The sequence below is a fragment of the Gambusia affinis genome, linkage group LG03 (genome assembly GCF_019740435.1).
Source record: "Gambusia affinis linkage group LG03, SWU_Gaff_1.0, whole genome shotgun sequence".
Lineage (NCBI taxonomy): Eukaryota > Metazoa > Chordata > Actinopteri > Cyprinodontiformes > Poeciliidae > Gambusia > Gambusia affinis.
Window position 1 is genome coordinate 25231911 of NC_057870.1, and position 16552 is coordinate 25248462.

Sequence of the window (16552 nt, forward strand, 5' to 3'; positions counted from 1 at the left end):
TTATTGGAAGAAATACACACGGAAAGACAGCAAACACTGCTTTGGTCACAAACCTTGCTGAGGACATCAGGGTTAGGGTCATTCTGCAAAAGCACTGCAGCTGTGCGCGTATCGTCATTTCGTGCTGCAATGTGCAGTGCAGGGAGCCGGACTTTCCCCTTGGTGCCATAGTTGATGAGCAGAGCTACGACATTCTCATGCCCCTGCTGAAGAGCCACGGCGAGGGGCGTGAATCCATCCTGCAGCACAAGAGAGAGAGTCAGGAGGGGGGCTGATTCATGAAGCTGAAAACGGACCGATGCAAGAAGAAAGGTTCATGAAAACAAAGCAGAATGGAAAACACAGAGAGTGTGGATCAGCAAAGAGTGTCTCTTTCTCTCTCAGTTCTTTGGTACCTCTGTTGGAATGCTCTGATTGGCTCCATTCTCCAGGAGAAACTTCACAACCTCTAGATGGTTTTCTTGTGCTGCCATGTAGAGTGGAGTGAAACCCTTCTGTCTCAGAAAGACATACGATGCACACCGACATACACACACACAAACAAGACCACACACAACAAAGCAAAATCACAAATGCACACACCAGGATGCAGACAAAGAAGAAACACAAACACACAGAAATATCAGACAAACAGAGATGAATTTTAACAGATGGATTTGCAGTAGTTGCTACAGCGGCTAAATTCACATAGTGAGGACTGGGAAGCAGCCTCAGTGAATCATGGGACATCCGCAGTGAGAGCGGCTCTCACCTGGGACTGAGCGTTGACATTGGCCCCATAGTTTACCAGCTCTGTGACCACCTGCTCCTGCCCTGCCAGAGCTGCAATGTGGAGGGCGGTGTTCCCTTTCTGCTCAAACACAAGAAAATATGGCGTAATTACCTATAAGTGAGGCACAGAGATCTGTACTCCTTTTGCAAAGCTTTGATATTTTTTTGGAACAAGACAAATTAATATTTAACACTGTTAAACCACACAAACTAAAGCAATCATTTCTAAACGTTCAACATGCAAGGTTTAAATAACTGAAAATTGTTCTTCTCATCTGATAAAGTATCTCCTGTCATCCTTTTTTGTATTTTGCCAAAACACTAAAATGAAATGAATTTTGCTGAACATAAAGCCTGGCCAAGTCTTTGAAGAATCTCTGCTGCTTTTGATGCAATCAGTCCCAGTCATGAACAGTTTTCTACTGCATCAGAAAGAGATTAATTATTTTTGTTGTGGCATAGCCATCTTTTTTTTTTTTTTTTTAGAACATTTGATCTGCAGATAAAAAGTCTGTGCTACAACAAAATTTAGAAGATCCAAAAAGTTTAAAATAATACTAGCTGAATTAATTAGAAAATTAGAGCTGGAGTCACCTGGTTATTCAATAAGCTCATGTGAGTAAATCAAATACAGAGTACAATAGAATAGAACCAACATACAAGAAAAAAAGAAAAGGTGATGGTTGGTTGTTTGAGCTTGTGCCTGAAGGCATATTCCTTGATATTTTAGATGGAAATCGAATTAGAGAGTGAAAATGAGCCAGTTACTTGTTGCAGTCTCTTATGATGACCCAGTAAGCACAAAAGAATTCGATGAGGACTGACTTTACCAGATCTTTTGCAAAGCCATGTGGGATAGGTCAGATTATTCCTGTTCAGGTGAAGCACATCCTATCTGTTTCTTTCTGTGGGGGATTTTCTCTTTATTTAAAACATAAACAGTAGTGCAGACTGTTCTAACCCCAGCTGGTGCGTTTCTTCCTTTGCATGAGACTTTACCTTTGTGGTGGTCTCCAGCGTGATTCCGTTGTGAAGCAACTCCAGCACCATTTTGACGTGGCCTTCTTTGGAGGCCAGATGCAGCCCGTTGAGTCCATTCTGAGGGAGAGAGAAGAGCAGACCTGATACTGGAGAGTCCTACAACAATAACGCACACGGTGGGAACACACAAGCACATGAGCGCCATGCCAGCTGAAACAAGTGGTTTGAAGTCACAGTAACATCATAACTCACCAAACACACCAAGCGTATTACTGAACAGCATGCAATATGCCAGATTCAGAGAGGTTATCATCAAAAACGATGACTACAGGAATGAAAATCAAGACGAGGACTTCTTTTCATTCGCTTAGTGACGATTATAGGACAAGGGAGAGAGGGGAGGGGATGGCAGGCCGCTGGTCTCATGGCTGGGAAGAATACGAGCCGTGTGGGATAGGTCTAACCTCACACAGCCTACCTTCAGCCGCACAGGACATGTGAGGTTGGACCTTTCCCACACCACTGATATTATTCCTCTGAGTGGGGAGACCACAGCACACCATCACTCTACTGGATACAAAGGAGAGAGAAGGAACAGAAAGCAAAGATGAAGGGTAAACAAAAAAAAAGCAGAAAAAAATAAACTGAGGTGAACATGAGAACCAAGAGGAGAGTGGGGAGAAAACACAGTGAAGGAGTGAGGATGTGTGCTGGTGATAAGAGTAGGAGGCGTCTACTCAGACCAGAAAACAACCCCAACGTATAAACAAACTTCACAATGGAGGCAAAGTGATAATCTGCAGTTTTTTCAGAAATATCTTTGTATAAATGTAAACCTTCTTGGCAAGAATGCATATCAAACAAAAATCAGAAAATGTGATCCATATTTTAGTTTTGTATAAATAAAAAACTTCAATTTGAAAACTATAAAACCATGGGAATCTTGCTAATCATCACTTAGACTCAGGTACAATTTACACCAAACAAAACATCAAGGTGGCTGAGAAGAACACATTGTAAATAAAATATCACTTTAGAATATTCAAATCAAAAACAGTCTGTCATTGGACAGTTTTTTAAATCTATCTGTAGTGTTAAGCAATGAGCTCTTGCATTGATCAATCCCATACAGAATTGAATGACTTTCCATTTCTATTTTTGTATTCATGTGGAACCTGATGGGGATCTTTTGTGATTTCTGTCTTGGACCAAAAGTTGAAGAAAGCAAAATTAAACTGGGAACAGGCAAAGTTTTTAGGAGCCCAAGGGAATCTGTAATGCTGCCCCTCCCTGGACACTCAGGGAACAACTGTCAGAGTAAAGGAGGCAGGATGGAGGAGATGCAGCAATGGGAATCCTTTGCACCATTTTTTAACACACACTGAACTGTAGCTTTCCCCTTAAAGAACTGATTATCAGATTAACAGAGCAGGCATGAGGTGAGCAAACAGGCACAAAGCTCAGTACATGCATGCTGAGCAATTAAAACGTACACAGAAATACAAAATAGCACAGGGAATTGTTTCATTGTTAAATGTTTTTACTGCGGAACCATTCATGGGGACTTAAAAAGTTTTTCTCAGGCCATTTTTTATATTTCAATACAGGAAATAAAACCACGAAAATGTTCTGAGAGGGAGAAGGTGCTATAAGCAGATGAGCCACAAGTGAGGCTTTGAGGTGGGAAGGAGCTACACATTTGAACACAAATATTCCCAATTTTTTCATTCATTAGTCTCCCAATTTCAACGACTCCACAGTTCATATTGTCTTTAAACTGTATGACAAAGTTATTAGTATTTTGGTTTGCAAACACAGCATTAAAACCCAGTTTAATCATGGTGAACATTGCAGGGTTTTACAGAGATTATATTCAAATACATAGACGGTACAATCAGCTGTGTAGAGACAGAGTAAAAGCTAATGGAACGAGATATTTAAGGATTTAAACAGGCAAAAATTTAATATTTTATAGTGTTTAGTTTAGATACATATTATTATTATTATTATGGTGATTATGTATTGTTGGCAGTTGTTCTAAACCACATCTCACAGTCTTAATTAAAGATGGTACAGTTATTTGCCTTCCTATTTAGAGTGGTTTAACAAAAATTATAAAGTGTAATCACTGTGGAATATTTATGCTTTTACTTTTGATAAAGAGATCAAAAGATGATCCTGGATTATCTTTTGATAGTGATGAACAGTCTGTCATACCTCTCAAAATGCTCTACATCACTGAGCAGCAATACTCCCAAGGTTAACGGACATAATTTGTATGAACAACTTGATTTTGTTTTGTTTAATGGAGTAAACAAAATTACTGCTCACATTGCTTCAAACCACCCTAAATACATACATTTTACTATTTATTTTATTTCCAATGTTTTTAGAGAGATTAGAATCAAATTTTCCACATTAGGCCAAATCTAATCTGCTTGAAAGCCAATCTGTAGACAGAAGAAAATAAAATCTTACAAGCAATAATGGTGAGGTAATTAATGCTCATGAAAAATCTCAACTTCTATTTTTTGTTGGCACATTTTGAGGTAATTTTTGTTAACACAAAAATGGCTGAATTTAAATAAAACCCTACGAACAGACAATGAAATATAAAAAAAAAAGACCAGATGATCAGTTCAGTTTTCTGGAGACTAAATTAATCTGGAGAACTTTAGCTCCCTCTCTCTTTCTCTCTCTTACCTGATTGGCTGTATTGATATCAATGCCATTTTTTATATGTTCCAAGGCCTTGTCCAGGTTGCCAGATCGAGCCGCTCGGAGAAAACTGTTGCCAGCATCTGCCTAAAGGAGTAGAAAAAAGGATGGGAAAAACAGGAGGGAACGATGGGTTTCAGAGAAAGTGCGAGACACGTAAAGGAAAAGAAAGGGAAATAGAAAAGGAGAGCGATTGGTTAATATTTTCAAACAAATCATCAATTACAACGGCACTTGTCGGCCAATTTTTCCCTCACTTTTCTCCTCCCTGATGCAATTTTTGATTGCAAGTTAAAAATCTGCTACTGCAGTTTGGAGTTTGAAGGTCTGACAAGCATCTGACTAAAGAATTGCAGCAGGGTCTACAAATTGTCCCCCAATGTTATCAGCTACTCACATAAAGAGGAAATGTAACGTAAATACAACGATGATGCTTTAAAGGAAACGGAGAGGGGCAGAGCGTGAGGGCTCAGTGAGTCCCGGCTCAGGGCCCGGCACATTGCACGCCTAGTGTTTGTGTCTGTGTTTTGTCTGTGTCTGAGGGCTTCGTGCTTCTCCCAGGCAGGCAGGAGTGCCGCTGGAACGGGATCACTCATGCGGTTCTGGGGGGGGAGCAGAACGGGAGGAGAGAAAGAGCGAGAAGCAGTCTTGGAGAGCAACTGGGGGGGAAATGACAGGGAGTAACTGCGTCAAATCCTGGATGTTTTCCTTTCATTCACATAATATATCCACTCTCACTGAGCCTCCCCGCATCACTCCATTGAACCACATTTCTCAAAATGCTCGACAGGAAGAGGCTGCAGTTGCATGTTTGCACATATATGCAAATAATAGATTCATTCACTGTGCATACCTCTCAAAATGCTACAAAACACGATGCTTTATGCTTTGTTGGATACTGTTGTGACATTGCTGTTGGTTGAGAGAGAGAAAGAAAGCGAAAGAGAGAGAGGGGTCGGGGTGGCTTTGGTGAAAAAACAGAAAGGATCCGCATGCCAGGAGTAGAGGCATAGCAACAAATGACACAACCCACCCTCAGCGGGACACCAGTCACACAAAACTGTGCAAAGAGAGAGATCACTTTAAAAATAAGGAATCTGTTGGCAAGGAAACTGAAAAGTTTCAAAAGTTGCTTGCAGCTGATTGTAGCACCAACACAACATCTGACAAGTGTGTGTTCATGTTGAAATTTACACAGTGGCAAAGTATGAACTCATGAGATGAACTGCAAATCCTGTTCAGACTTCTCTGTGCAAAGTCCTAAGGTTTTAAGAGAATTAGTTCTCTAATATAGTTTTAATTTTTTTTTGCAAACAACCCAGAAGCACACCCTCACCCACACTTTTTATTTTGATCCAATGAAAACCCTCATCTGAATCAACTTTTGAGCGTTTTTATCAACCCCAGGGATGGATGTGTGATAACTTTGAGTAAAAATACCACAATTTGGTAAAATAAAATAACTTTTAATTAATCAATGACTCGATTGTAATCACTTTTTCAACATTTTGATTTTGATTGGACTTTGCAAAAATATGGGCACCTTAGTAGCCTACATAAACTTTTTTACTCTTCCTAGAGTAACATAGTTATAACGATTTGATATCAGCTGCCTAAATATAGAGGCTGCTGAGCAGACAGAGCGTTGTCTGAACCAACAGTAGTGTTAAAACAGTACAATGCTGTCTGGGAAACACTTGCAAATAGTTGAGATTGTTGATCTTTGAAAGTGTGGGGGCCTTGTTTCAGACACCTGACAAGCAGTGTGCAGCTACAAGGGCAGCTGTCATAACAGCTGGGACTTGTTATTTTCTTCATCATTGTTTTGATGGTCTCCTTTTATGTCTTCTGGTTTTCTACTGTCAGCTACAGCCTTCAGCAAGTCTTGCCTCTGTCAGTCGTCACTGCTTTCTTTTTTGAGCATGTTGTTTTCAGTCATCCCTTATCATGCTCTTTGGTCAAATTGTTATGTTGTTGTTTAGTATTTACCATAAGGCATTATCCTGCCTACTCCCATCCTGTTTATGGACCCTCACATTACAATAAATATGGCAGCAGCATCGTATATCGCTGTGCCACGTCCAGCAGAAGAAAATTTTGAAAACTCCAGACCTTCTCTGGGATCGCAGTATTATGACTTCAATAACACAAATTAAATGTAATTCAATTTACATTTAATTTAGTGTAAATTAAATATTAACTTTATTTTTATGATGCACATGAAAATATGTAGCCTGGTAAAAACCAGCACCTTGTGCTACACTTTGCTTCTTCTAGAAGGTTTGGCTCTTAGCTGTTGAGAAACGATTTTTTCCTTGATGCGTGGACTGTGTTGAAGTTAAAAATTTTACCCATTTGATAACATTTGCCCTTGACGCATGTAATTCACCAACAGTCAGACTACAGTTCTAAAGCAGCGCAGAAAATCAACATCATCATGTTGATGTTTCCTTCTGCTTGCTGATTGGCCCAGTAGAAAAACCTACCAGACGCAACTTAAAACAAGTGGAGAAAGCCCAGTCTCTGTTGGAAGTGAGAATGTTTGAGTGAAATTGCACAAGAAGGTTATTGCCAGGCTAGGAATTATGTAATATTGCAAGAAATAATGGCCAGAACAGGTCTAAATAACGGAGGAAGTGCAGGATATCAGACTGTTTTATTTGTGCGCAGTTATTGCATGGGTCAATAACTGACCAATGCAGAGTTGCCACATACACTAATGTCCTTTTTCTCAATCTCCAAATCCTCTTGTTAATGTAAAACTTGGAAACTGTATGCAAAGCTTTTGTGTTTTTCTTTCATTTGGTTCTTGCTTACCCTGTCATAGCAGCATCCAAAGCATCTTGTTCACTACAGAAACAGCAAACTGCTGAAGAAAAGAACTTTACACAACATGGATGCTCTTGTGAAAAATTGTAACGTACCTAACACCGTACTGACCTCAATGTAAGCCCCTGTGCAGTCTGCAGATGTCTACACAACAGCAGCAACTCATTCTCAAAGCCCTGCAGGAAGAATTTCCCTTCACGGCAAGGATTTCCTACTGCGCACTTCTGCATTTTCATGCGTTTGTGTGATTAGCAGATGACGTCAAGGAGGGAGCGCGTGGTGAGGCGAGATAAAGATTCAGGAGAACCACACCCATCCCTCACACATAAACAGGTGCAGCTTGCATGTTCTATATAAAGAGACGACAGGAATGTGTGATGAAGCAACTCCTCAGGTACAATTAGCTGAATTGAATTTAAATGAATGATTCCCCCTCCTTTTCCATATCTCCCACAGAAAGTGGTTGAGCTTGAGCCTTCTGGACTGAGCAGAACCAAGCAAGCACATTAATCACACTCTTCAGATTAAAAAGAGCAGACAATAGCCTGCGTAGAAGCGTTTTTTGGTTAACACGGGTAGCATCAAAACACAATGGCTCACAATGTGCAGCTGTCCTCAGGCTAAGACTGGTGCACAGCTTCTCATAATGAAGCTCAAAACTACCAATCGAAATTAATCTCTCAGCGTCATCCATCACAGCAAATCCTCCCAACACTTCTTATTTTTTTCTTCCGTTACGTCTATTCCCTTTTCCACCTTCATGTCTCTTATGTTATTATTTCTCCTGCTCAGCTTCCTCTGCTGGTGCCGCAGCAGACAGAATGACATCACCCCTCACTAGTGCACTGCAGTGTTCAAAAAGATGCAAGTGTGTGTAGAGGTGCACATGGAGCAATCAGCGCTCCAGACGAACAGGACAAAAATCTTTTTTTTTTTTTTTCATCATGCTGATTTTCATTCACAATCAAGAGAGTTTTGAAGCAGATGTGAATGAGTCAGCCTCAGTGTGAGTGTGTTAATGTGTGAGAGGTAGAAATAAGATGAATGAGAACACTTACACAGCTGAAAGCAGATCTTCACTATCTTGCAACAACTTGATCTTACATTATGAACATTGTGAACCAAAATGTACATTTTTAAGCCAGTTATTGAATAACTTCTTTAATGCAACCGGCTCTTTCTCCAGCATTTAATGAGGATTTGAACCTTAAACTTTTTCACATTCCTTGCTGGACAAAAAGAAGTCCAACAATATTGTTTCTGGTGCAACTTAAATAAAAGGTTTCACCTGAATGCTGGTTAGATTAGCAACAAACCAAACAAGTGATCAAAACTGGATTTGAAATATAAGGATTTCTTTTAAAATTAGCAAACAGGTTCCAACTAAAGACGTCCTTCCTCTGTGGACACACACAGTCACACACACACAGACACCCACAAATACAAACATATAAATAAACCTGGAAATTTGCTGATATAGCACCAGGTGCAAATGATGAATAGTTAAAGTGCCATCGCAGCAAAATGAGGAAGATAAGGAGTCTACACATGTTCAGCTAGGACAAGTGTTGCTTTTCTTGCAAAACTTTATTAAACTTAAAAAAAAAAAACACTTTCCAGACTCTCACTGCCTGCGTAATGTCTTCTATTTAAACCTCCCATTACTCAATATCTAGATCTATTTCAGACTAATGATCAAGTTTTTTTAAGGGCAACACAGAATGCTGGCTGTGTAATACCATCAGAGAGCTTTATAACTATTTCATCACTTTTCTTTCAGCTGACTTGCTCTTTTTAGCCATAAAAATAGGTTCCCCCTACCCCTCTATTTTTACCACTTGCAGTCCCTGCAGCTTGTTGAGGAGTTGGCAGCAGCCTGTTTGCAGCAACAGAGATGTATTTAGTGTAAAAGTCTGTCAGTGGGGATGCTCACATGTGGACAGAGTGAATAAGGACAGAGCTGCTAAAGATTCCACCTCAAGCCTCATCTGTCTGAACGTTCGTCTGTGGAGTGTCCCACTTTCAGTATTTACTTTCTCACACTCCCGGGGACCCCCACTCTGCAACCCACTGTTTGTCTCTGCCTTGCCTACAGATTGTCTCTTTATGACTGATCCTGCTGCAGCCTCTGCGCCTCAAGATGAGATTGTCATGGGTATTATTGTTATGGTTATTGTGATCTTTTGTGAATGACAAAGAGGGTGAAAGCCATACGGTGAAGATAGCGTTGGGCTAGACTTATAAGAATAGGATAAAGATATGGTAAACAAATGGTGCTCTGTTGCACAGTTACACAACTGTAAGTCGTCTGTTATTCTTCTTTGTTCCAGGTGCTGCATGCAATGTGAAATGTATATATATATATAAGATCCATTCAACATTTTCAAACAAATATGAACCCTAAATACCACACTACTTGAACTCTAATATGAAGGAAGTGCCATACATTTATATATAATTTATTTTTGACGTTACTGAAGACACAGAACAAAAATGTTTGTCAATATTTTATATTTCATAGTATTGATATGTATTCATAATATGATTTCAAAAGAGACTTTAATCTCACAAAGCAAAATAAAAAAGGAATATTATAAGTGACACATGCTTTATTTGTAAGAATAAAATTTTAAACTATTTCATTCAATAAGCTTGGCATATGCAAGGAACATTTTGTGATTTTGGTCATTTAGAATAATTAAAACCTTTGTACATGTTAGTCTTAGTAGATTGCTGCTTCTTTCTGAATGCTGAAATGTTCCATGTATACAGATAAGTTTAAGTTTTTTTTATTTTGGCAGAGCTAAGTTTATACTTATGTTTTCTTTTACATGGATGATACTTCTGGAAGGAAATAAAATTTACTTTTTGCGTGACCAAACCAGAGTCGCGACTTGAATCCGATGGAAAATCTGTGAAGGAAGCTAAAAATTAGGTCATGTCACGTTCATCACCAAAAATAAATCATCCAGAGACACATGGAAACATGCAAATGGCGTGTCAACAATTACAAGAAGGGTTTGTTTACTGTATTGATTTTTTCATTTATTTGGGAGAAGGGTATAAACAATTTAACATTAATTTCGTAATGAAAGGTAAAGAAAAATGTTTTTTATTCAGTTGATATTCAATTTAGATTGAAAATCAATGAAACAGACAAGTGATAAAACAAACTTCTTAGTGGAAATGAATTTTAAATCTAAATATTGTAGGGTTGGGAACAATTTGGGGCTTAAGTAAACAACACTAAAGTCATCAAGCTGAATATATTTTTGCTGTTTCATACATGTGTTTCCATACCATGAATAGTTTCTTGATGTAGCAGCTATCTAATTAGACAATAGATGGAGGTGAAAATGTTGAATCCAGAGAATGATACAGAAAATCTGGTACTTCTTTCCCTGAAATCTCCTGGGTCTAAAGAACTCACTTTATTCCATCCATGTTGCTACTATTTCAAACATACATCCTAAAACCATGAATTTTTTTCTTCTTTCTTAAACAGGAATACCATATATTGCAATCCATGAGCAAAATCCAAGAGCTACAAAGGAACAAATATTGTTGAGCACATAAATTTAATCTTAAAGAGGCTTAATTGAGCACTACTGTTTTTTTTTCCTTTGATTACTGTTTACTATTTGCCAAAAATAGGAAAAACAGGTTTAAGAGCTGACTAAACTGAATGACCTTTATCTTCAGACAAAAGCTGTATTTCTAGCAGTTGCATCATGAACATCACTGTAAAACCTGATGAACCCTCCCTGTATTATCAAAGACACAAAATAAACACTAGACCCTCGTGGGTATCCACCCTATTTTGCTTGGGCTCAATAAGTCAAACAGTTTATACTCTTTACACTGGAAACTTCTCATTAACTGACCCAGTAATCATTTTGTTGACCTCCCGTTTGCTTACCACAGCTAATCCTGGCTGACATCATTCAATCTGAACATCAAACAGGCGTCCGAATGAAGCCAAAAACAAGATTAAAGAGCAAAACACACCATGATAAACACCCAAATGTACACGCACTAATCTTTGATGCACATCCACCACGGGATCCTCCCAAGCAACCAACCCCACTGAGAAGCTTCTACTAAAATGTGCCTAAATACGCAGCATATTATTGACAGGCGCCATGTTCAGAGGCTAATTTACGACTGAAAACAAGAACAAGTTGAAAAGTCTCCAGAATGGCTATTGTGGACAGAGGGCTAACAAAAATGGCTTTTTGCAAACTGAGCACTAACAGACATAGAACATGTCTTGAATAGTAACCAAGTGCATAATGAGTTGATAGAAAATGCATTATCATTTAAATGTAAGAGAGCAAGAAAACAGAGAAACAGATTTGAGCTTGGAAGTTAGAAAAGGTTCATTACCAACACAGAGATGGTTACAGATGCAGTAAATCTGAGAAAGGAAGGTTAAAATTTTCTGAAAACAAGTAAGAAAGAAAAGATTAGAGCTGGAGAGAGTTACACAGCATGAGTGAAAAAGTAAGAGGAGGTTGAGTCAGGCTAGAAAAATAGGAGCATGAGGCGGCGGATGGCAGAGTGTGCGGTACTCACTCCAAAAGTGACGGTCTTGACTGGCATCCCTGTTGGCCCTCCACTGTCCCTTTCTTAAGTTTTCTGTTTCTCTCAGAAACACAGCTGTCTTTTCTGTAGCCCCCTGCGAGTGCACACGATGCATGACACGCAGACCCCCATCCACCATAAACACACACACATTCATGGCCAGACAAATACACACACACTTGACTAGGCATGGTGGGTGGAGAGACAGGAGAGGGTGGGGGCTCAGTGGATGGGGGCCCAGGGGTTTATCTCTAGAGGAATGTTGCCTGTATCTAAAGACACACATTTAACACACAGCCTAAAAAGAAGCAGGTCTCTCAGTGAGGTCCTGAAGGCATCCATGCCTCTTCTTTGCTATTTTTTTATATTTACTCGTTCACCTAAAAGTTTTACCCTCCTCTTTCTTCCTCTCCTACCTTTCTTCCACCTCCATGTCCCTCTAAACTTTCTCCCTCCTCTCTCCTGTCCCTCCTTCCCAGTGCGTCACGCCCATCTCTGTATCTCCTGTATGTTTTGTGACAGCCAGACAATCAATTTTTTCCACGGACCAGGTCGCACCAGAATGGTGAAGAGTTCCTGTGGCGAATGGGTGTGGCTTTTCTTTCTCTTTTTTTTTTTTTTTTAACCGAGCGGCTCTGCTTCAGTCAGTGAGGTGACTTACAGTGACAAAGCGAGTAGCAGTGGTGGTGGTGGTGGGGGGGGTTCCTGCCACCGCCCAGTTACAATAGGCCAGACACATGGGGTATGGATGGGGTGGGGGGAAGCCTCTCAAAAGGCCCTGCCTCTTTTAATAAACCGTCCGTCATTCCTCGCTTGAAAAGGCCCCTTTTCTCTGGCTTTCCCCTCCGCTCTCTCTCTCCTGGCTAAACGCTGGGAAAAGCACATCGCTGCCAAAACCATGCAGAGAGATAAATGCTAGCAGGAGAGAGAAAGGAGGGGGGGAAAAAACAAAAAAGAAAGCTATACACTACTAGGCCGTGCCCTGAGCAAAAACATCACATGGGGATGACTGTCCTGTCCACAGCACTTAGTCTGGAGAGTGATGAGAGCTCAGCAAAGAAAGAGTGAGGAGCAGGGTACCATGGACGCTAATGTGCATGAAGAGATGACAAATTATCCTGTGGTCCTCAGTGAAAGGAGAAGAAAATCGTGTCAAAAATGTCCTTTTGCTGACCCTGTTGAGATGAACTGAACTCGCAACAAAATATGGAGGGATCCCCTAAAGTTAAAGTTAACGCATAACTTGTCTCCGAATGCGATTTATTTTCTTTGTTGAAAGACTTTGTTGTGGCTGCTGCTCTGGAAGTTGAATGAATCTAATGCTAAAATGAAAGGAGGTTCTGGCTCAGTACCATGAGTCCTTCAATTAGCATCAGCAAGAGTCTTATGAGAAGTCCAGAAACCAAAATCTTACTTAGCATCACTGAGTGTGAAGGTGCTCAGCACAACTAAGTGTGGTGCCTTGCAAGTGAATTCTTTCTCAAAAAACCTTTTCACATTATTTGTGATACAATGCAGCCCTTCTAAGGAAATACTTTGTGGAACCACCTATTCATTGCAATTACAGCTTCATCCCATATGGTGGTGTATCTGTATCAACGTTTCACTTCTATTCATTCATTTTTGTGAAACAGTTTGAGCTCAGATTGAATAGAGACTGTCCTTCACCATCAGTTTTAAAATGATCACAAATTATTAAGTCACAGATTATACGTAGCTGCCTCCACCGGGCCAAGTCTTCCCATCCATCATCCAGTTAACTAACATGTTTCCGTGTCTTGCAGAAGAAAAACATCTCTACAGAATTATTTTGGCAGAATTTCATGTCATCATGATGATGGCGTTTGCAGGTTATGGTGATGTGCTGCTTTAAGTTTTTCACAAGTAGGAAAACAAATTTATGTTTAGTTTTGTGGTTATCTGAGCACCTTCTTACAGTTTTATTTTGTATTTTCTCCATGGTGTGTGGCAAATCAAATGATTTAAAGTATATTGCTTTAATAAAGGGCCATTTATAGCTGTTCTGGTGGCAGCAGGTGGTAGGGCAGGTTGGTCCAGATTCCTCATTCGAACCCTCACCACTTACCCTCCCCAATGAGGAGGATCATTAGGTATTGTCTTTTATTATTTCTCCTGGAAGAGTAGAAATCTCCATTACATGTTAGAGACTAAAAAATTATTAATCAGTAAAAAGGAAAAGAAGAACAGAGCTCAGAAGTAGAATCACAAAAACAAGCAAAGACAAGAAAGTAAAACCCTTTCCCTCTGAACATCTTCTGTAGTTTTTCTTAGAGAATTAGGTGTGAGAAGCATTTAGCTGGACTAAATCTCCTGTCATTGTGAGGGTTTAAACTGTACCGTTCACCATGTATGTTGTCAGAAAGGACAGCGATCAGAGCAATTCACAGAGAGTTAGCCTCACTCTGGTTTTTAAGCAGGGATGATTTAGGTTTGATGCAGTCTTGCCCTCTGCACCCTGTCTCAAGCTGCCCTTGTTAGCAGAAAAAAAGCCCATGACCCGATGGCTCAGAGAACAGAGAAAATAAGGGAGAAAAATCAACACCAAAAGCTGTTTACGGCCTTTTTCTAACTTGTTTCTTGTCTATCCTTACACATCACTGTATTTTTTATTTTTTGGGGGAGTGGGGGAGTTGACAAAAACTGTTGCGTTTATGTCAGCAGTTTCTAGTAAATGCCCCTCTGCTGGCACTGAGATGCTCTGCAGTTCTGTCCTGCAGCATCTTTGAGAAGCGTATAGGGCTGGGCCGATTTTGCAGCACTACTCCAAACCTTTCATTTGCACACATAAACACTCATTCTGTGCCTTATGTCGTCTTTCAGCTCCTCTTCAGAAGAAAACGTAAGCGTGCTTGGCCCCAGAACTGCCAGAGGAGCCATTTAAATAAGCATTAAAAGAAGTGAGAATTAGAAACGCCTTCTCTCTGCAAACAGATTACATTTTATCTGTCAGAGCCCTGCAAGTGTCTCTACAGATGAATGTGCATCTCAATGTAGCAAAGCCAGATAAACCTGTGGAAGATAAAAGCAGCAAGTGAGAAAAAAAATCAACTGATGAAGGTGAAGAGCAGGAAAGATGAAGGCAATAGAAAACGACAGCAGTAGTAAGTCAACCCGGGGCCAGACTCCCATTAATCTTCATAAGTGGAGAAGACAGTAGGTGGATATCCAGAGTGAGGGAGGGTCAAAATCATACATATGTGGATAGATTTTGTCACAGATTCCACAAATTAAAATAAAGAGTTTATACATCAGCAACATCTGTGCTGATGTCTGGATCAGGCAGAACTCCTGCAGCTAAATCATGATTCTAGCAGTCTGGTTAATATATGCATAAAATATGAGGTTATTGAAGACTTCAAATTGTACTCAGAAGAAATTAATGGTCACATAATTACAAAATACCAGCTGTATTAGGGCTCAGTGGGACATAATATACTTCAATTGTCCACAAAAAAATTTAACTGCATGAATAAAGCACAAGATTCGAAATGGAGCTAATTGTTCTTCCATCCTCTCTTTGTTTTTTGTTGGAGGGACTTTGACTGTGAATATTTAGAACCACTTATTCCCAGCGAACCATTGTTGTTCTCAAAAAAGTGAAACATTTTTTTAGAAAAAGGAATAATTTCTCTGAAACTGAGGTACATAAAAATATCATTAAAATGTCACTGACATTCAGGTCAAATGGCAGAAATCCTTTTGTTTTATTTGCTAAAGAGTCTGTCTAATACAGTGCGTGAATGTTTTTTAGAAAACAAAAGCACTTTCAGAAATGCATTTCTCCTAGTGCAACACAAGCCTATAATTGAGCTGCAGCGAAGCAAAGAGGAGCCAGGTGGAAAACTGAAGAGAAAAACGGATTAATTCACAGCAAAGCAGAAAGTCTTGATGTCCTGTTCCCGGTAACTGTGATGATAGAGAAACAGACCTGGAGAATGACCTGCGACTCAGGTGATGTATGGACAGAATCTTCTGTTCTTTTCACAAATCTGTTGACAGCATGGCAGCAACTTCATCTGCTCAGCTTTGCTGACTCAGACTTTCTACTGCCACAACTCTTAAATAGGAGATAAATACATATTTTATATGTCTGCAGTTTGTGCCCAGCCCATCAGACTTTTATATATGAGACTGACGTGTTTATAACGATGAGCAATTTAATAAGATGCTCTCATCAATCTGTTCCAGTTCACCCTAAATAAAGTGTTGTAGGTATTTCTTCAATCATTAAGTTAAACAATATTATTTTAATGCTGCCTCACACACACACACACATACACAGTCAGAGACAGCCTCTTTTCATTTCAGACACCACACACATTCACCTATGCTGTTCTGCATGCAGATGCAAACACACACTCGCCTGCATTCAACATACACACCTATGCAGCTCACAGCAACCTTTCATGTGCAAACATACAGTTCTGGCAGCAGTATACTCAAACTGAATTTTGCTGCACATTTTGACAGGAGCAAAGATTGGTGCAAAGGTTACTCAAAGTGGGGTGGCTGAATTAAAACCTATACAACAAATTAATTGTCTTGGAAATAAAAACTCTCCCTATTAAGACTACACCCCAATAAGTGTTGCATTAATGTTCAACAGTGGATATAAAAGGTGTAAAAATCTTGATTTGAATTAGAAGAG

The 16552-nt window shown here is 39.7% G+C and overlaps 1 protein-coding gene across 1 annotated transcript in view; it reads right to left on the bottom strand.

Annotated features, from left to right (window-relative positions):
• The window catches only part of ank1a (ankyrin 1, erythrocytic a), a 101899-nt gene that overhangs the window by 41446 nt on the left and 43901 nt on the right, over positions 1-16552 (bottom strand). The window contains exons 3-7 of the mRNA XM_044111788.1: positions 4456-4557; positions 1771-1869; positions 752-850; positions 396-494; positions 54-239 (exon numbers count right to left, since the gene is read on the bottom strand). Of these exons, the coding sequence (XP_043967723.1) occupies positions 54-239; positions 396-494; positions 752-850; positions 1771-1869; positions 4456-4557 (585 nt within the window). The remainder of the gene's footprint in view (positions 1-53; positions 240-395; positions 495-751; positions 851-1770; positions 1870-4455; positions 4558-16552) is intronic.